General features: G+C 42.4%; 1 protein-coding gene across 14 annotated transcripts in view; it reads left to right on the forward strand.

Moving 5' to 3' along the window:
- LOC140483389 (utrophin-like) overlaps positions 1–20986 on the forward strand; it is a 737248-nt gene that overhangs the window by 269496 nt on the left and 446766 nt on the right. For all 14 annotated transcript variants that reach the window (XM_072581625.1, XM_072581633.1, XM_072581634.1 and 11 more), the window contains 3 exons: positions 1379–1513; positions 18071–18220; positions 20338–20499. In XM_072581625.1, the coding sequence (XP_072437726.1) occupies positions 1379–1513; positions 18071–18220; positions 20338–20499 (447 nt within the window). The remainder of the gene's footprint in view (positions 1–1378; positions 1514–18070; positions 18221–20337; positions 20500–20986) is intronic.

Raw genomic sequence — 20986 nt, forward strand, 5'->3', positions numbered from 1 at the left:
CTAATGGGTCACAGTGAACTTAGTTTGGCTAACTTGTGATTTGCAAGTAGTAGTTTGGCTGACTCTTAATTGCCCTCGGAAGTAGTTAATCAAGCCACTCATTCTAGAATTTTTGTTAGGCAGCATGATGGCTCAGTGGTGAGCACTGCTGCCTCACAGCGCCAAAGACCTGGGTTCGATTCCAGCCTCGGGCAACTTTTTGTGTGGAGTTTACACATTCTCCCTGTGTCTGCGTGGTCTTCCTCCGGGTGCTTCCGGTTTCCTCCCACAATCCAAAGATGTCAGGTGAATTGGCCATGTAAATTGCCCATAGTGTGGGTTATTGGTCACGAGTAAATATAGGGTCGGGGAATGGGTCTGAGTGGGTTATTCTTTGGAGGGTCGGTGTGGACTTGTTGGGCCAAAGGGCCTCTTTTACCACTGTGAGGTAAGAAATGTTGGCCTTGTTAGCGATGCTTAAATCCCATGAAAGAATTAGAAAAGGATTGCTGCATATTTAATAAGGATGAACCAGTCAGTTCGGTGTGAGGAGAAATTGAATTGAAGTGTGGATTTCTCTCTTGCTCATTGTGTGAAAAACAATTCCAGAAACCCAGATTAGATAGAAACCAGCTGTAGGTTGTTTCTAGCAAAACAATACTTCAGAACTGCATTTCTAACATGAGAATTAGAAACATGAGTTTCTAGCACTTTGAACCTGTTCTGCATTCAATCAGATCATTGCTAATTTCAGTTTTTAATGTATAAAGATATCCGAAAATGAAAGGAATAGTTTTGGTGAAAGAATAAATGTTAAAATATTTATAAAGAATTTTAATCAGAACTACTTAAGGCTGCTGTGCACTGATAATAGTAATTTGAAGATGCATTAACAGTGGTCTCTCAGTATTGACAGTAGATGATATAATTGATGCATTAAAGTCTTTCAACCAGTCATGTACCAATGGGTGGGGACATAGAGCAGTTAGACAAACTTTTTCCCAGAGCAGAAATGGCTGTCACCAGGAGTCATAATTTTAAGGTGATTGGAGGGAGGTATCGGGAAAATGTTAGAGGTAGGTTCTTTATGCGGAGAGTGGTGGGTGCATGGAATACACTGCCAATGATGGTAGTAGATTCAGAGATATTAGGGCTATTTAAGCAGAATGTACATTGGCAGAACTGTCAACTAGTTACCTGTTTGTATCTTTCTTCATGACTCAGTAGCTTTTCCTTCACTGCAGCCACTCCCAATACCAACTGAAGTTCACTTTCTTCAAGCACAAGCTATTCATTGTATCCTGGTTGTCAAAATATCCACTGTACTGACCATTGACCAACTTAAAATCTTTTTTTCCTAATGTAAGTAAAGTTCTCCACTTTTCTCTCTCTGCCACAGGAGGTATGGTCTTGCTGGTGTGAGTTGCTCCATTACTTGGACATAGAAAATAATTGGTTAAAGAATCTGGAGGAGATGTTGTACACCACAGAAAATATACCAGACGGTGCTGAAGCTGTCAGTGAGGCCCTTGAGGTAACATGCTTATTAAAACTTAAAGATGCAACTTGAAATATAGTTCTCTTAAATTAAATGCAAATATTTTCTGTATAGGCAAGTCAGATATTACAGAGGAACATAGAACAGCGCAGCACAGTACAGGCCCTTCAGCTCACGATGTTGTGCTGAGCATTTATCTTAATCCAAGATCAACCTAACCTACACACCCCTGAATTTACTGCCGTCCATGTGCTTGTCCAGCAGTCGGTTAAATGGCCCTAATGTCTCTGAATCTACGACCATCATTGGCATTGCATTCCACGCACCCACCACTCTCTGTGTAAAGAATCTACCTCTGACATTTTCCCGATACCTCCCTCCAATCACCTTTACATTATGACTCCTTGTGATAGCCATTTCTGCTCTGGTGAAAAGTTTGTCTAACTGCTCTATCTATGCCCCTTATTATCTTGTACACCTCTATCAAGTCACCTCTCCTCCTGCTCCTCTCCAGTTTGAAAAGCCCTCGCTCACTCAACCTCACTTCATAAGACAAGCCCTCCAATCCAGGGAACATCCTGGTAAATCTCCTCTGCACCGTCTCTAAATTCTTCCTATAATGAGGCGTCCAGAACTGGACACAGTATTCCAAGTGTGGTCAAATCAGGGTTATAGAGCTGCAGCAAAACCTCTCAGCTCTTATGAAAGCCAAAACACCAGCCAAAACTTTCTTAACAACCCTATCAACTTGATTGACGACTTTGAGGGATTTATGTACATGGACCCTAAGATCCCGCTGTTCCTCCACACTGCCAAGAATCCTGTATTCAGCATTCAAATTTGACCTTCCAAAACTAATTACTTTGCGTTTATCCAGGTTGAACTTCATCTGCCATTTCTCAGCCCAGCTCTGTATCTTGTCAATGTCTTGTTGTTGCCTGCAACGGCCCTTGACACTATCTACAACACCATCAACCTTGGTGTCATCGGCAAACTTACTAACCCACCGTTTCACTTCTTCATCCAAGTCATTTATAAAAACTACAAAAAGTAGAGACCCAAGAACAGATCCCTTTGGGGCACCACTGGTCACCGACCTCCAGACGGAATACTTTCCATCCACTGCCACTCACTGTCTTCTTTTGGCCAGCCAATTCATTATTCAGACAGGCAAATTTCTCTGTATCCCATATCTCCTAACTTTCTGAACGAACCTACCGTGGGGTACCTTTAACAAATGCCTCATTGCAATCCATATACACCACATCCACTGCTCAACCTTCATCAACTTGTCTCATCACATCCTCAAAGAACTCAATAACACTTGTGAGGCGTGACCTATCCCTCACAAAGCCTAATTGACTATCTTTAATCAAACTATGTTTTTCCAATTTGTAATAAGTCCTATCTCTCAGAATCCTTTCCAGTACCTTGCTTACCACAGACATAAGACTGACTGGTCTGTAATTCCCAGGGATTCCTCTATTCCCTTTCTTGAACAGAGGGACAATATTTGCCTCCCTCCAATCAGCCAGTACTACTCCCGTGTAGAGTGAGGATGCAAAGATCATCGCCAGCAGCACAGCAATCTCATTCCTTGCTTCCCATAGTAACCTTGGATATACTTGGTCCTGCCCTGTGAATTATGTATCTTGATGCTTCCTAGAATTTCCAGCACATCCACTTGCTTAATATCAGTCTGTTCAAGCCTATTAACCTGGTCTGTGGTGTTCTCACTATCAACAAGGGTCCCTTTCTCTCGTGAATACTGAAGCAAAAAGCTCACTTAGGGCTTTCCCTACCACTTCAGACTCCAGGCACAAGTTCCCTCCACTATTCCTGATCATCTCTACCCTTTCTCTGATCATTCCCTTACTCTTCATGTAATGTAGAACGCCTTTGGGTTTGCCGTAATCCTTCCCACCAAGGCTTTTTTGTGCCTCCTCCTTGCTCTCCTTAGTTCATTTTTGAGTTCTTTCCTAGTTACCCTGTAATTCTCTAAAACTGTGCCAGATCCTTGCCTCCTCAACCCTTAAGTAAGCTTCCATCTTCCTCTTGACGAAAAGCTTCTCTGCTCTTGTCATCCAAGGCTCCTTCACCTTACCGTTCCTTGCCTGTCTCAGTGGGACAAAGTTATCCAACACTTGTGATAAGTGCTTCTTAAACAGCTTCCACATTTCTGTTGTGAATTTCCTGTAGAACAATTGTTCCCTATTTATACTCCCCAGCTCCTGTCTAACAGCAGTATAATTTCCCCATCCCCAACTAAATACCTTCCCTTACTGTCTTTTCCTATCCCTCTCCATGGCTATGTTACTTTTTATTCTGTAACAGGATGAGGGCATCTCTGGCTGGGCAGCATTTGTTGCCCATCCCTAATTGCCCAGAGGGCAGTTGAGAGTCAACCACTTTGCTGTGGATCTGGAATTGCATGTAGGCCAGACCAGGTAAAGATGGCAGATTCCTTCCCTAAAGGATGTTAGTGAACCAGATGGGCTTTTCTGACAATTGGCAATGGATTTGTAGTAGTCATTAGATTCTTAATTCCAGATATTTATTGAATTCAAATTCCACCATCTGCCATAGTGGGATTTGAATCAGGGTCCCTGGAACATTACCTGGTCTCTGGATTAACAGTCCAGTGATAATACCGCTAGGCCCTCACCTCCCTGGACATATCTTACAAAATTGGCTCCATCCAGACCATCCGCACTAAGGAGGATCCAATCAATATTGGGGAAGATGAAGTCACCCATAACAATAACTCAGTTACATCTGCACTTTTCCAAGATCTGCTGTCTAATCTGTTCTTCCATCTCTCAGCTACTATTGGAGGGTCCATAGGGAATACCCAATAAAGTGACTGCTCCTTTCCTGTGACTTCCACCCATACTGACTCAGCGGACAAACCCTCCTCAACAACCTTCTCTTCTGCAGCTGTGATGCCCTTCCTAATTAAGGGTAACTCATTTCAATTGCACAACAGCTTTGACATTAGTAGAACAAAGACAATTTACAGCCCAGGAACAGGTCCTTTGGCCCTCCAAGCCTGAGCCAATCCAAATGTACTGTCTAAACCTGTCTGTCAATTCCTAAGCATCTGCATCCCTCTGCTCCCCACCTAATCATGCATCAGTCCAGACGCATCTTAAATTAATCTCTACCTCTACCACTTCTGCTGGCAACGCGTTCCAGATGCCCACCACCCTCTGTGTGAAGTACTTGCCACGTGTATCCCCCTTAAACTTTCCACCTCTCACCTTGAAAGCGTGACTTCTCATTATGGAATCCTTCACCCTGGGAAAAAGCTTGTTTCTATCCACCCTGTCTATACCCTTCATGATGTTGTAAACCTCAATCAGGTCCCCCTCAATCTCCTTTTTTCTAATGAAAATAAATCTAACCTACTCAACCTCTCTTCATAGCTAGCACCTTCCATACCATCCTCATAAACCTTCTCTGCACCCTCTCCAAACTGTCCACATCCTTTTGGTAATGTAGCGACCAGAACAGTACACAGTATTCCAAATGCAGCCGAACCAGCGTCCTGTATAATTTTTTGGATTAGATATTTTTATTAGAAATTTAACATTTTTGCAAGTTTACAAAAATAAACAAAACTCTCAAATACAAACATTGATATACAATTAAATCAAATATACAATAGCCAAAATTTAACAAAAGAAAAAAATACCGAAAAAGAAACAAAAACAAAACTCAACTTTCTACTAATCTAACCTACAACTAACCAGAGTGTATATTGAAGTCTCTTACATGCTTGGAATGTGTTAACATCAAATGTAATAAAACCCCTATTCGTGCGGGATTCCTCTCCTAAGGGGCCCCGGACCAGCCAGGTTTGTAATCTCAATTAAATAAAAGCCCTTGTTAGGGTAGCCGAAATATCTGTATTTATGTAATTCAAGAAGGGCTGCCATATTTTATAAAATAATTCGGTCTTTCGGTGCACCATATTTGTAAGGAAGTCAAGGGGAATACATTCCATAATTAATCTGTGCCAGTTTGAAGTTCCAGGGGGGCCCTCAGCCACCCAGTTCACCAAAATATTTTTCCTTGCACAGAAAGAGAGAATAGAAAATAATCTCTTCCCGTGCATATCCAGGGAGGGAAAGTTCGAAAAGCCCAAAAGGAGAGATACAAGGTCCACTTTAATTTCCGTTCCTAGAATTTCTGTCAGGGTACTTGCTACTTTAGTCCAATATCTACGGATCCTATGACAGGTTCATAGGCAATGTACAAGGGTGCCCACCTCTATTTTGCATTTGGGACACATTGGAGATGCTCCTGCCTTAAATTTTGCCAATTGAACCGGTGCTATATGGGCCCTATGAAGTATCTTCAGCTGCCTAGCCTGGGTTCTGTTACAGATAGTAATTCTTCTAGCGTTTTCCCAAATATCATTCCACGTTTCTATAGAGATTTCTAGTCCCAAATCCTGATCCCATGTTTTAAGCAGATTATCCATATCTCCCGATACTTCTTCATGTAGTAAATGATAAATAGTACTGACGGAGGGTACCCCCACTGGTCGTAGGACACTACATTCTCTATCTGATTTATAAAGACTATCTAATAACGTAGTCTTCTTCTGTATATAGTCTCGAATTTGGAGGTATCGAAAGAGGTCTCCATTAGGTAATCCGAATTTCTGACGCAGCTGTTCAAAAGACATCAGGACCCCTTCTTTAAATAGGTCCCCTAGACATGAGATACCCCTGGATCTCCAGAGTTTAAAAGTGGCATCTGTAAACCCCGGTTGGAATCCCCATGCTCCCACTATCGGTGCATAGGGGGATGTTTTATGTGAATTACCCTTATTTTGCCGCATTATATTCCAAGCCTTAATTGTGTTTAGTATTATAGGGTTTTCATAGTGATCCGTAATGATTTTCCTCTTGTCTGAAAATAAAAGGTTAATACGTGGGTATTTTACTTGAGAGGCCTCGATGTCCAACCAGATTGATTGTGGATCAGACAAGACCCAATCAGCTATGTAACTTAATAGGGAGCTTAACTGATATTTCCTAAAATCTGGGAAGTCCAATCCTCCCCTTGTCTGTGGAAGCTGTAGCTTCTTCAGCTTAATGAGGGGCCGTCTATGATTCCAGATAAAGGAACCCAACCAGCCATATAATTTACGTAGTGCCAGCCTCGGCAGCATCACCGGAAACATTCTCATAGGGTATAGGAGACGGGGCAGGACATTCATTTTAATTAGTGCTATTCTACCCAGCCAGGAAATTGGAATGTCTCCCCATCGCTGGAGATCCTGCCTTATCCTTTCCAGTAAATGCACAAAGTTAGCCTTGTATAACTGACCAAATACTGGGGTAATGAAAATACCTAAATATAAGAAACCCTCCAGGGACCAACAAAAGGGAAAAAGGGATCCGTCCACTAAGTGGAGTATCATAGCAAGGCCACCCATTGGCATAGCCTCCGATTTTGAAAAATTAATTTTATAGCCTGAGAATGCGCTAAATGTATTAATAACTTGGATTAGGCGAGGTACAGACATCAGAGGATTAATCCATTGGTAACCACAACTGCTTTGGGATCATTATACAGTGTTGAGACCCATTTGGTAAACATCTTTCCAATGCCAAACCTTTCCAATGTGTAAAACAAATATGACCATTCAACTCTATCAAATGCCTTTTCCGTGTCTAATGAAACTACTACTCCTGGTATCTTTCCCTGATGACAGGCTTGAATCATAATCAAAACCCTTCTAATATTATTGGATGATCTCCGGCCCTTAATAAACCCCGTCTGATCCTCCTTTATAATATGTGGTAGTACCCTTTCTAGTCTCAGTGCTAACGTTTTAGAAAGGATTTTAAAATCTACATTTAGAAAGGATATTGGTCTGTATGACGTACAATCTTCTGGATCCTTTCCTTTTTTAAGGATAAGAGAGATATTTGCTTCTTTCAGCGAAGGCGGGAGACAGCCCTGACTATATGCATAGTTATACATGTCCATAAGTGGACCAACCAATATTTCTGTAAATTTTTTATAGAATTCAGCTTTACTGCTCTGAAGTTGCCTAATTGCATCAAGTATTTCTTGGACTGTTGGAGGAGCATTTAGGACCGATACCTGTTCCGGAGTTAGACCCGGAATGGTCAAATTTTTAAAAAATGACTGCATCCTCCTAGTCCTATCTTCACAATCCTGCGATTTATATAACTCAGAATAAAATTCTCTAAAGATTACATTAATCTTTTTATGATCATGAGTCAAAATACCCGTACTTCCCTTGATAGACGTAATGGTCTGAGGGGCCTCTTTTTTCTTTGCAAGAAATGCTAAGTATCTACCCGGTTTGTCGCCATATTCATATAACCTTTGTTTTGCAAATAATATTTCCCTCTTAGCCGTTTGAGTAAGCGTAGTGTTTAGAGCTGTCCTAAGAGCCATAATCCTTTGCAATTTAATAATAGAAGGTCTATCAGCGTATGCAGTTTCAGCTGCTTTTAAGTGGGCTTCAAGCAGACGCTGTTGTTCTCCCTTCATGTTTTTCTGGGTCGCTGAGTAGGAGATGATCAAACCTCGCGTGTAAGCTTTGATGGTCTCCCACATCATTGATGGGTTGCTAGCCGTACCTGAATTAATTTCTAAAAAAGTTTAAAATTCTTTACTATCTTTCATTAGGAAGAGGTCCATACGCCAATGCCGAGGGGATGTCCCATTGTTCCTTGCCTTAGTTTCCATATATACAGCAGCGTGGTCAGAAATTGCTATACTACCTATTTTACAGGATGATATGGAATTTTAAAAAAACGAGGGGGCAAAAAACATATCAATTCTGGTATGGCATTTATGTGGATTGGAGTAGAAAGAAAAATCTCTGCCCTGTGGATGAAGACATCTCCATACATCTACTAATCCTAATTCTTTGTTCAGATCCACCAATTGTCTAGATCTGGGAGATCCTCCTGCAGTACTCTTAGGAATCCTATCTATTTCCGGATCCATAATACAATTAAAGTCTCCCCCTATAATTGTATGATGGGCACCAAAAGCCATCAATTTTGAAAAGGCTTCCGTTATAAATTTAAAGGGGTGTGCGGAGGGGGCAGTACAAATTTAAAATCCCATATTCCTCACCATTTATGAGGGCTTTAATCAAAATATATCATCCAGATTCGTCTTTTATCTGATTTAGGATTTTGAAAGGGAAATTCTTCCGAACAAGAATAACAACTCCCCTGCTGTTTGAGCTAAAAGAAGAAAAAAAGGCCTGATCAAATCCACTCTGTCGTAATTTCAAGTGTTCTTTATCCGACAGGTGTGTCTCCTGTAGGAGAGCTATATCAACTCTTTCTTTCTTAAGATTTGATAATATTTTCTTCCTTTTGACTGGCGAATTACTCCCCTTGACATTCCAGGTGCACCACTTAACCGACTGATCAACCATAATCATCTGGGCAAATCCGAGACCCCTCGGGAGGGGAAACCCTATCCAGAACATCCTGAGCATAGAACATATAAAATTTACAAAAATAAAGGCTCTCTAATACACTCACAACAGTATAATAAAAAACTATTTCTAAAAATAAAAAAAACATAAAACGTATCTAAGTGGAGATTTTCCCCCTTGTTCCCAGGAGGTGTCACTTCCTTTCCAAAAGTCCATCATATCCTCTCCCAACCAGTGCCCCACCCTTGACCCGGGCGCTCTTCAATAAAATGAGGAGAATTCAGATAGAATACAAAGCTAGAGTTAACAGTGAGCACCCTACCCCCACCCATACCAACACCTGGATATATTGAGTAATGTTAATACCATATATAAACATATATCTATAAAATTACAACCTCAACAAATAATAATTAAATATAACAATACAAAATAACAAGGGAGAAACAACCCCGCTCCTAAAGACAGAGGTAATATGGAATAAGGTAACCACCTCCCCCCACCAACACTAACCAAACCCCCCAGCGTATATATATATATATATATATATATAATATATATATATTACATACACACATATCTATATATATACATACACATACATACATACACACACACATATATACATAAAATAATAAAAGAAACAACCCCGGCGGAGTGGAGGCGGGGGGTGGGGGGAGAGAAAATCAAATCCCTCTCTCCACCCCCCATGATAATATTAAACAGTAAGGTCAGAAAGAAAAAGGGGGGGATATAAACCAAAGCAGGGGGAAAGGTAAACCAACATCCATTATCTCTTAGAATTTATCTAAGAGAGTCCAAGAATTCCTTAGCCTTTTCTGGTGATCCAAAGTTATACACTGATCCTTCATGGTTAAAGCGTAGCGTCACTGGGTAGCGTAAGGAGTACTGAATATTTAAGTCCCTTAAACGCTTCATCACCTCGTCGAATGCCTTCCTCTTTCAGACCAGGAGAAAAGTCCTGGAATAACATGATCTTTGGATCCTTTATAGATCATAGCTTGGGGGTCTTTTCCAAGATTTCTAGAAGCTTCTAGGAGTATCTGCCTCTCCCTATAGCTCTGCAGCTGGAACAGGTCCGGGCGTGGGCGCTGGTTCGAGCCGGGCCCGCGTATTGCAACCCGGTAGGCCCATTCCACCCTTACCTGGCCTGATCTAGCCTCCAGATTTAAAAGCTGTGGCAGCCACTGCTCCAGGTATGCTGTAAGCTGGCCTTCCTCTTCCCGTTCAGGAAGGCCTAGCAAGCGAATATTTTTTCGGCGACCTCGATTATCGAGGTCGTCAGTGTGATTCTCTAAGGTCCGGACTCGCTGTTTGAGAGTCCACGGCTGATTGAGCTGTAGTTTTGGAGGTCGCGGCCTTTAACTCAGTCCCTCTGACTCGACGCTCGATTTCCTGGATGTCTCGGTCATGCTTCTGCAGCGCGGCCGAGGGTGAGTCCCATTGATTTCGGGACTCCTCGATAAAAGCGTCGATCTTCATGTCCAGTTTGCAGCTCATCTCCACAAGGCTTGTTACTGTAGGTAAGTCCCCCGGGGCGGCTGTGGACACCTCTGCTGCAGCTGGAGAGGGTGGGGGAGGGGGTCCTGCTTGCTAAGAGCTGCAGGCTCCCTTCCCTTTGGTCATTTTTACTAAGTATTAGACTGCTTAAATGTAATACTAAGCAACTAATTAAATTTAACAGCTATTATGAATGATTTGGTGAGTGTGGTGGGGGTGGGTGACCTACTTTACCCAAGTCTTGGGAAGAGCACTATAGACTCAGACTTGCTGGGTCGCCGCCATCTTGGATCCCCCCGTCCTGTATAATTTTAACATGACTTGCCAGCTCTTAGACTCAATACTCCGTCCAATGAAGGCAAGCATACTGCATGTCTTCCTGACCACTCTATCCACCTGTGCAGCAACCTTCAGGGTACAATGGACCTGTACTCCCAGATCTCTCTGTCCATCAACTTTTCCCAAGGCTCTTCCGTTCATTGTATAATTCGCTCTAGAATTAGTCTTGCCTAAATGCATCACTTCACATTTGTCTGGATTGAAGGCCATCTGCCACTTTTCCGCCCAACTCTCCAGTCTATGTATGTCCTCCTGTATTCTTTGACAGTCCCTTATGCTTTCTGCTACTCCTCTAATCTTCTTGTCATCTGCAAACTTGCTGATCATACCAACAGTACCCTCTTCCAGATCACTTATGTATATTACAAATAACAGTGGCCCCAGTACTGACCCCTGTGGAACAGCACTGGTCAGCTTTCTCCATTTCGAGAAACTCCCTTCAACTACTACTCTCTGTCTCCTGTTGCTCGATCAGTTCTTTATCCACCTAGCTAGTACACCCTGTACACCATGTAACTTCACTTTCTCCATTGGTCTACCAAGGGGAACCTTCAACGCCTTACTAAAGTCCATGTATATGACATAAACAGCCCTTCCTTCATCTATCAACTTGGTCACTTCCTCAAAGAACTCTATTAAGTTGGTAAGGCACGATCTCCCCAGCACAAAACCATGCTGCCTATCCCTGATAAGCCCATTCTTTTCTAAATATAAATTGATTCTACCCCTCAGTACCCTCTCCAGAAACTTTCCCACCACTGACCTCAGGCTCACAGGTCTGTAGTTACCCGGAATATCCCTACTACCCTTCTTGTATAGGCGGACAACATGAGCAACCTTCCAGTCCTCTGGCACCTCACCTGTATTTAAGGACACCACAAAGATATCTGTCAGGGACTCAGCTATTTCCTCTCTCACCTTCCTCAGCAACCTGGGATAGATCCCATCCGGTCCTGGGTATTTGTCCACCTTAATAACCTCTAGCCTACCCAACACATTTTCCCGACTTATGCCAATGTGATCCAGACTAATCAAACTTCTGTCTCTAATCTCAAGATTCATGTTCCTCTCCTCAGTGAACACTGATGCAAAGTGATCATTCAGTTCTTGTTGAAGAAGGGGAGTAGGGATAACCCTAGTAACTATAGGCTGGTGAGCCTCACTTCTGTTGTGGGCAAAGTCTTAGAGAGAATTGTAAGGGATAGGTTTTATGAACATCTGGATAGGAATAATGTGATCAAGGATAGTCAGCATGGTTTTGTGAAGGGCAGGTCATGCCTCACAAACCTATTGAATTCTTTGAGAAGGTAACTTTAAGGAGGTGGACGAGGGTAAAGCGGTAGATGTGGTGTATATGGATTTTAGTAAGGCGTTTGATAAGGTTCCCCATGGTAGGCTACTGCAAAAAAATACGGAGGTATGGCATTGAGGGTGAGTTGGAGGTTTGGATTAGGAATTGGCTGGCTGGAAGAAGACAGAGGGTAGTAGTTGATGGTAAAGGTTCATCTTGGAGTGCAGTTACTAGTGGTGTTCCGCAAAGATCTGTTTTGGGACCATTGCTGTTTGTAATTTTTATAAATGACCTGGAGGAGGGGCTAGAAGGTTGGGTGAGCAAGTTTGCAGATGATACGAAAGTCGGTGGAGTTGTTGACAGTGAGGAAGGATGTGTCAGGTTACAGCGGAATATAGATAAGATGCAGAGCTGGGCAGAAAGGTGGTAAATGGAGTTCATTGTGGGTAAGAGTGAGCTGATTCACTTTGGTAAGAGTAACAAAAAGATGGGGTACTGGGCTAATGGTCGGATACTTGGTAGTGTGGATGAGCAGAGGCATCTTGGTGTCCATGTACACAGATCTCTGAAAGTTGCCACCCAGGTAAATAGTGCGGTGAAGAAGGCATATGGCGTACTGGCTTTTATTGGTAGAGGAATTGAGTTCCGGAGTCTTGAGGTCATGTTGCAGTTGTATAAGACTCTGGTGCGGCCACATCTGGAATGTTGTGTGCAGTTTTGGTCGACATACTATAGGAAGGATGTGGAGGCACTGGTCAGGATCGGGATTCCCGGAAGGTTTGTTGCCTCCCTGGTGCCAGGGTCCGGGTGTCTCCGATCGGGTGTATAAGACTCTGAAAGGGGAGGGCGAACAGCCAGAAATCGTTACATATTGGCACCAATGATATAGCCAGGAAAAGGATCGTGGATATAAAAAGTGATTTCAGGGAGTTAGGGTGGAAGCTGCAGAGCAGGACGAACAGAGCAGTGTTCTCGGGTTTACTACCGGTGCCACGAGATAGCGAGGTGAGGAACAGGGAGCGGGCGCAGCTTAACACGTGGCTGCGCAGCTGGTGTAGGAGGGAGGGCTTCAGATATGCAGATAATTGGAATGCCTTCTGGGGAAGGTGGGACCTGTACATGAAGGACGGGTTGCACCTGAACTGGAAAGGGACATATGTCCTGGGTGGAAGGTTTGCTCGAGTTGTTCAGGAGGGTTTAAACTAGTATGGCAGGGGGGTGGGAACCTGAGCTGTATACCGGAGGTGAGAGTTGATGGAGACGAGGCAATAGCAAGAGGTAGCGCAGCCAGTGAGAAGGAATTTCCTGGGAAAGAACCAAGGGATCGTTTAAAGTGTGTTTGCTTTAATGCAACGAGTATCAGGAATAAAAGTGATGAGCTTAGAGTATGGATCAGTACCTGGTGCTATGATGTTGTGGCCATAACAGAGACGTGGGTTTCTCAGGGGCAGGATTCGTTGCTGGATGTTCCAGGGTTTAGAACTTTTAAAAAGAATAGGGAGGGTGGAAAAAGAGGAGGGGGTATAGCACTGCTAATCAGAGAGGGTATCACAGCTACAGAAGTTACCATTGTTGAGGTGGGTCTGCCTACTGAGTCAATATGGGTGGAAGTTAGGAACAGTAAGGGAGCAGTCACCTCATTAAGGATTTACAGACCCCCCAAAAGCAGTAGGGAGATTGAAGAAAGCATAGGTCGGCAGATTTTGGAAAAGTGTGAATGTAGTAGGGTAGTTGTAATGGGTGACTTTAACTTTCCCAATATTGATTGGAACCTCCTTCGAGCAGATGTTTAGGAAGGAGCTGTTTTTGTAAGGTGTGTTCAGGAGGGTTTTCTAACTCAGTATGTTGACAGGCTGACGCGGGGAGAGGCCATTTTGGATATGGTGCTCGGCAATGAGCCGGGGCAGGTGTTAGATCTTGCGGTGGGAGAGCATTTTGGGGATAGTGTCCACAACTGCCTCACATTCTATGTAGCTATGGAGAAGGAGAGAAGCAGGCACAATGGGGGGGGGGGGATATTTAATTGGGGAAAAGGAAACAATGATACTATCAGACGTGCGTTGGGAAGCATGGACTGGGTAAAAACAATGACTGCAGATGCTGAAAATCAAATACTGGATTAGTGGTGCTGGAAGAGCACAGCAGTTCAGGCAGTATCCAACGAGCAGCGAAATCAACGAAGGGCTTTTGCCCGGAATTTTGATTTCGCTGCTCGTTGGATGCTGCCTGAACTGCTGTGCTCTTCCAGCACCACTAATCGAACATGGACTGGGTGCAATTGTTCCGTGGAAAGGGCACTATAGACATGTGGAGACTGTTAAAGGAACAGTTGTTGCGAGTGATGCACAAATGTGTTCCTCTGAGACAGGCAAGAAGGGGTAAGATAAAGGAACCTTGGATGACGAGAGCGGAGGAGTTTCTTGTCAAAAGAAAGAAGGCAGCTTACGTAAGGTGGAAGAAGGAAGGGTCTTGCTCAGCTCTTGAGGATTACAGGCAGGCGAGGAAGGAGCTCAAAAATGGTCTGAGGAGAGCCGGGAGGGGGCACGAAAGGGGCTTGGCAGGAAGAATTAGGGAGAATCCAAAGGCATTTCACACGTATGTGAGGAATAAGAGAATGATCAAAGAAAGAGTAGGGCCGATCAGGGCTAGCATAGGGAACTCTTGTATAGAGTCTGAGGAGGTAGGGGAAACCCTAAATGAGTTTTTTGCTTTTGTCTTTACTAAAGAAAAGGACCTTGTAGTGAATGAAACCATTGAGGAGCATGTAAGCATGCTGGAACAGATAGAGATTGAGGAAGCTGATGTGTTGAAAATTTTGACAAACATTAAAATTGACAAGTCGCCAGTGCCAGACCAGATTTGTCTTCGGCTGCTTTGGGAAGCACGAAATGTGATTGCTTCGCCACTTGCGAAGATCTTTGCATCCTCGCTCTCCACCGGAGTCATACTGGAGGACTGGAGGGAGGCAAATGTAATACCTCTCTTCAAGAAAGGAAATGGGGAAATCCCTGACAATTACAGACCAGTCAGTCTCTCGTCTGTTGTCTGTAAGGTGTTAGAAAGGATTCTGAGGGATAGGATATATGACCATCTGGAAGAGCATGGCTTGATTAAATGCAGTCAACACGGCTTTGTGAGGGGCAGGTCATGCCTCAAAAATCTTGTTGAGTTATTTGAGGATGTTACTCGACAAGTTGATGAGGGTCGAGCGGTGGATGTTGTATATGTGGACTTCAGTAAGGCATTTCATAAGGTTCCCCATGGTAGGCTCGTTCAGAAGGTCAGGAGGAATGGGATACAGGGAAATTTAGCTGTCTGGATACAGAATTGGTTGGTCGACAGAAGACAGCAAGTTGTAGTGGAAGGAATGTATTCTGCCTGGAAGTCAGTGGTGAGTGGTGTTCCACAGGGCTCTGTTCTTGGGCCTGTACTGTAATTTTTATTAATGACTTGGATGAGGAGATTGAAGGATGGGTTAGCAAGTTTGCAGACGACACAAAGTTTGGAGGTGTCGTTGACAGTATAGAGGACTGTTGTAGGCTGCATCGTGACATTGACAGGATGCAGAGATGGGCTGAGAGGTGGCAGATGGAGTTCAGCCTGGATAAATGTGAGGTGATGCATTTTGGAAGGTCGAACTTGAAAGTTGAGTACAGGATTAAAGACAGGATTCTTGGCAGTGTGGAGGAACAGCAGGATCTTGGTGTGCAGGTACATAGATCCCTTAAAATTGCCACCCAGGTGGATAGGTTGTTAAGAAAGCATATGGTGTTTTGGCTTTCATTAACAGGGGGATTGAGTTTAAGAGCTGTGAGATCTTGTTGCAGCTCGATAAAACTTTGGTTAGACCGCACTTGGAATACTGTGTCCAGTTCTGGTCGCCCTATTATAGGAAAGATGTGGATGCTTTGGTGAGCGTTCAGAGGATGTTTACCAGGATGCTGCCTGGAACGGAGGGCTTATCTTACAAAGAGAGGTTGACTGAGCTTGGACTTTTTTCATTGGAAAAAAGAAGGAAGAGAGGGGACCTAATTGAGGTGTACAAGACAATGAGAGGTATAGATAGAGTTGATAGCCAGAAACTTTTTCCCAGGGCAGAAATTGTTAACACGAGGGGTCATAGTTTTAAGCTGTTTGACGGAAAGTGTAGAGGGGATGTCAGAGGCGGGTTCTTTACGCAGAGAGTTGAGAGAGCATGGAATGCGTTGCCAGCAGCAGTTGTGGAAGCGAGGTCATTGGGGATTTTTAATAGACTGCTGGACATGCATATGGTCACAGAAATTTAAGAGTTCGTACATTAGGTTTACCTCACATGAGGGTCAATGGTCAGCACAACATCATGGGCTGAAGGGCCTGTTCTGTGCTGTACTGTTCTACGTTCTATGTTCTAATCTCACCCATTTTCTCAGGTTCGACACACAGCCTTCCTTCGTTATCCTTTAGTGGACCAATCCTTTCTCTATTTACCCGCTCGCTTCTCATATAAGAGTGAAATGCTTTGGGATTCTCCTTAATTCTGTTCGCTAAAGCTATTTCATGATCCCTTTTCGCCCACATGATTCCTCGTTTAAGACTTGTCCTACTCTTCAGATATTCCTCCAGGGCCTGTTCTGTTCTTAGTTGCCGAGACCTTATGTACGCTTCCCTTTTCCTCTTGACTTGTCGTACAATTTCTCCTGTCATCTACGGTTCACGAATCTTGCCCTTCCTGTCCTTTGCTTTCAATGGGACATGCCTATCCTGCACTATCTTTAACCTATTTTTGAAAGCCTCCCACATATCAAATGCGGACTTCACTTCAAATAGCTGTGTCCAATCCACATTTCCGAGTTCCTGCCTAATTTTGATATAATTGGCCTTGGCCCAGTTTAGTTCTCTTCCCTTAGGACTACTCTCATCTTTATCTGCGAGTATTCTAAAACTTACAGAATTGTGGTGACTGTTCCCAAAGAAATCCTCCACCGCAACTGGCTCATTCCCCAGTGCCAGGTCCAATGTGGCCCTTTCCCTTGTCGGACTATTGACATACTGCTCTAGAAAACTCTCCTGGGCGCTTCTTTCAAATTCTACCCTGTGCAGACCTCTGAGACGCTAAGTGTATCCCAGTCAATGATGGGAAAATTAAAATCTCCCATCACCACTACCCTGTTGCCTCTACATCTTTCCATAATCTGTTTAGCTATTTGTTCTTCTACCTCATGCTCACTGTTGGGAGGCCTGTAATACAGCCCCAATAATGTAACTACACCCTTCTTATTTCTCAGTTGCACCCATAATGCCTCACTACCCACAACCTCCATACTATCAACCTGCTTCATACTGTTTCTGCAGTTGTATCTAAGCATTGCTTGAAGCTGTGTTCAGAGCTCAGACTGCATAGAAGCCTAGTTGCTGCATCAATGAGGGGCTTGTAAATGAAGCACTGAACTTTGCTAACCAACATACATAAACATGCATATAATAAATGATATTTAAGTAAGTTATTGTCTGGAAATGCTTCAAATCTCGAACAAAAATCTTACTTTGAAATAGAAACATTTTTCCTTTTCCACATTTATCGACAATGATTATTGTAGTCAATAAAAAAAAGTGAGAACATTATGTTGTTATGAACATGTTCTTGAAAGAACATAGTGTTCTGCACTTGGAGACTGTTGTATCTGATGACCTTTATAGAACAATGTGCTCTTTCCATTAAGGCAGTGACATGTTCTTCTCTGAATATGCCCAAGTATTGCACAGAGATTTTGCAGTGGCATTGTCTACTTTGGTGATGACATAGTTAAAAATACTGCAGTTGTTAGATAGGACTGATATTTTAATTCATAAAGTTCAAGTTCTGTTTAGTAATGATGTATTTGTTAAATTGTCTCCAGCTAATAAGGTTCCCATGACTCATGCTATTCACTGCACTTATTTCATTGACCTCTGACATGTTTTAGCTGGGAGAATCATTTCAGCTATTTTGCTGTGTACTTTATTCTCCATCCCTTAGTCCCTCGAGTCTGTACTCCGTCATCCAGCAGATAATCGAACACAAATCCGTGAACTAGGTCAGACGCTGATTGATGGTGGAATATTGGATGAACTTATAAGTGAAAAACTGGAGGTATTCAATGCTCGGTACGAAGAGCTCAGTCATCAGGTAGGAGGTCCTCCGCAGTACGTTTGTCCAAATCTGCTATCTTAAATACCTTGATGTTGCTGCTTGTCTATTCATTAAGATTGGTGGAGAAGTATTTTATTCTTGATTATTTACTTTTTTTGTTATAAGTTAACAGACTGCCAAGAAAATAATGGGATTGCAAGTTTGTTGGGTACCCAATGAAAGACGTGGGATATGACTGGTAGATTATGAGGCTGCTGAACTCAGTAATAAATCAAGCATCAAATCAGTATTTGAGTGTTCTAAATTGGAGGCAAAATGTATTTCCATATTAATTGGATTTTGTATTCTGCCACCTCACTTGTGTGCTGAAGTTTTCCTTTTGATATGTTGGAACATATCCTTTTAACCTTCTAAACCTACTTAAAATTTTAAATTATGAATTGAAGAGAAAAGAGAATTTCTGCATTTGGTTATGGAAATTATGTTGAATGTCGACAAAATTTATTCAAAATGTATCTAGTTGGAGACAAGTTTTTGTGGAATATTACTGTAATTGTGACTGTGCTTGTTACCTGTTATTCTTGTAACACTGGTTCTGTTTAACCATTTGACTGCTTGAGTCAGTTGGATTTTGACGTTGACCGATGCTAACCATACTGCACTTCAAATACATCTGGTCCTCACAATTGTTAAACCTGCTAGATTTTATCTCTTTATTTGTATTTTTAAGATTATATTAAAGTTTTTCAAAAACTGTTTTTCAATCCTCTGAAATTCAAACTTGATCTGTTCAACCTGTATCGAAATTAACACTACTGCCCAGTGATTCTTTATTCTGATTTGTCATTTTTAAAATTTGATTTATTACTGTCACATGTACTGAGGTACAGTGAAAAGTGTTGTCCTATGTGCTTTCCAAAGAGATCATACTATACAATTGCATCAGTGTAACAGAACAGAGTACAGGATACAGTGTCACATGTGATGTAGGATCATCATAGGTTCCAGCCTGAAAATCTTGTTTTCTGTATCCCACAGTTGTAAGCAATATCCTGAGAGATTCCCCCAACTCTGCCTTGAATAAGGCTTCTTTGTAGTGAATTTTAACTAAGTGTCTTTGTCCTCTATAATGAAAGGTCTATAATTTCTATCAATATTATTTTTTGGAAACTGTATTCTGGATATATTGAGAGTGGTGTTGGCTTATTTTTAGAGTTTTCTTTTAAAAGAGACATGATCAAAGATTTTATTTAGCATAGTGAGCTAACCCACTAAGTGTCATGGAGCAGGTGACTGCAAGTCCCTCTCTGGTGCGAATGGAGAGATCAGAGTCAAGAGTGTGGTGCTGGAAAAGCGCAGCAGGTCAGGCAACATCCAAGGAGCAGGAAAAACCCTTCATCCTGCTCCTCTGATGCTGCCTGACCTGCTGCTAATGGAGAGGTATTAATGCTTTTGGTGTATGACAGTTAAAATAAAGCTATAATGTCTCTGTAATAGCTTTGTTTTCATTTCAGAAGAAACTAGATGAGCAAGTTTGTAATATAAAAAAAACAGATCTGAAGAGACCTGTGTTGAGTTCAGGAGCCAGTTTAGATTGTTTTCCCCTGAGTACTTCAGGGACTCATTTACCTCAGCTGAAGTGTTTAAACTGTCAAAGTTCCAAATCAGTAGAATTTGGTTAGAAACCTTCAGGTTATTAGAAATGATGAAGTTTATGTTCTCATTTGTGAAGAGTTCACTTTGGTAGATTTGGAAAAGACTCATCAAACTGTTTCCTCAGTCCATGGGAAAGAAGCTGTCAGTCGTTTGTTAAAGAGATCCCTAAAGAGGGGGTTGAGGGGGGTGTTATTTCTCAATACTAGAGTTTTTGTCATGGATCGTGTCAGGAAACATTGAAACTTTGATATGCTGTATGTTTTGACATCATTCTAACTATCATATACTCTGATAACTTTGATTTTTGCTCATTTCTTTTGTGTGATAAATTTGTTTCTGTTGAAGAAAGTTTGCAGCCTTGTGTGAATATGTCCCCATAACTAATCACCACATGGTTAACTGAAAAAAAAGCAACTTCTTTAAGCCAAGTTTCATTCTGGGATCTGACTTCCAATATTATCCTCATCTGGGATCATAACACCTTGTTTGTTTTATAGGCTGTGAACAAGCAAATCTCATTGGAGCAGCATTTACAAATGTCTCAAGAAAATGAACAGCGAATACATGACCTGCAGGAGTCACTTGGATTGTTGGACAAGCAGTTAACCTTGTATTTAACAGATCGCATAGATGCCTTACAAATGCCACAAGAAGCTCAGGTTACAGAAATGTTTCATTTAATCTATATAATTAATGAAAGGACTTGACACCATCCCATGTGCCATGGCCATTTTGGGCTATCCTACAACAATACATATTCATTAGTTCAAAGTGCCTGTTTCAGTGCTCAGTAATGGGAATAAACAGACATTAATATCTTTGAGGCTTTGGTTTTCAATTTCACTCCTAGCTCCATAAACCTTATCTGCAGGATTGTATTCCTCTTTCTGCCAGTGCAATTGGTGCAGTTACAGAATCAACCCCTGGCTGATCACCTTGCCCATCCTTAGAATGTTCTTGACCCTGGCACCATGGAGGCATTACACCATCCTGGAATCATGACTGCAGTTGCAGCAGTGGCTGTCTGTTCCCCTTTAGTTAATGGCAGGGCCCTGTGTGTTGTTGTCAAACTGAGATACCTAAGAGTTCAGGTGCACAGTTTTTTGAAAGATGTGTATCAGGTGGACAGGATGGTTAAGAAGGCGT

This window comes from Chiloscyllium punctatum, chromosome 11 (genome assembly GCF_047496795.1).
Source record: "Chiloscyllium punctatum isolate Juve2018m chromosome 11, sChiPun1.3, whole genome shotgun sequence".
Classification (NCBI taxonomy): Eukaryota; Metazoa; Chordata; class Chondrichthyes; order Orectolobiformes; family Hemiscylliidae; genus Chiloscyllium; species Chiloscyllium punctatum.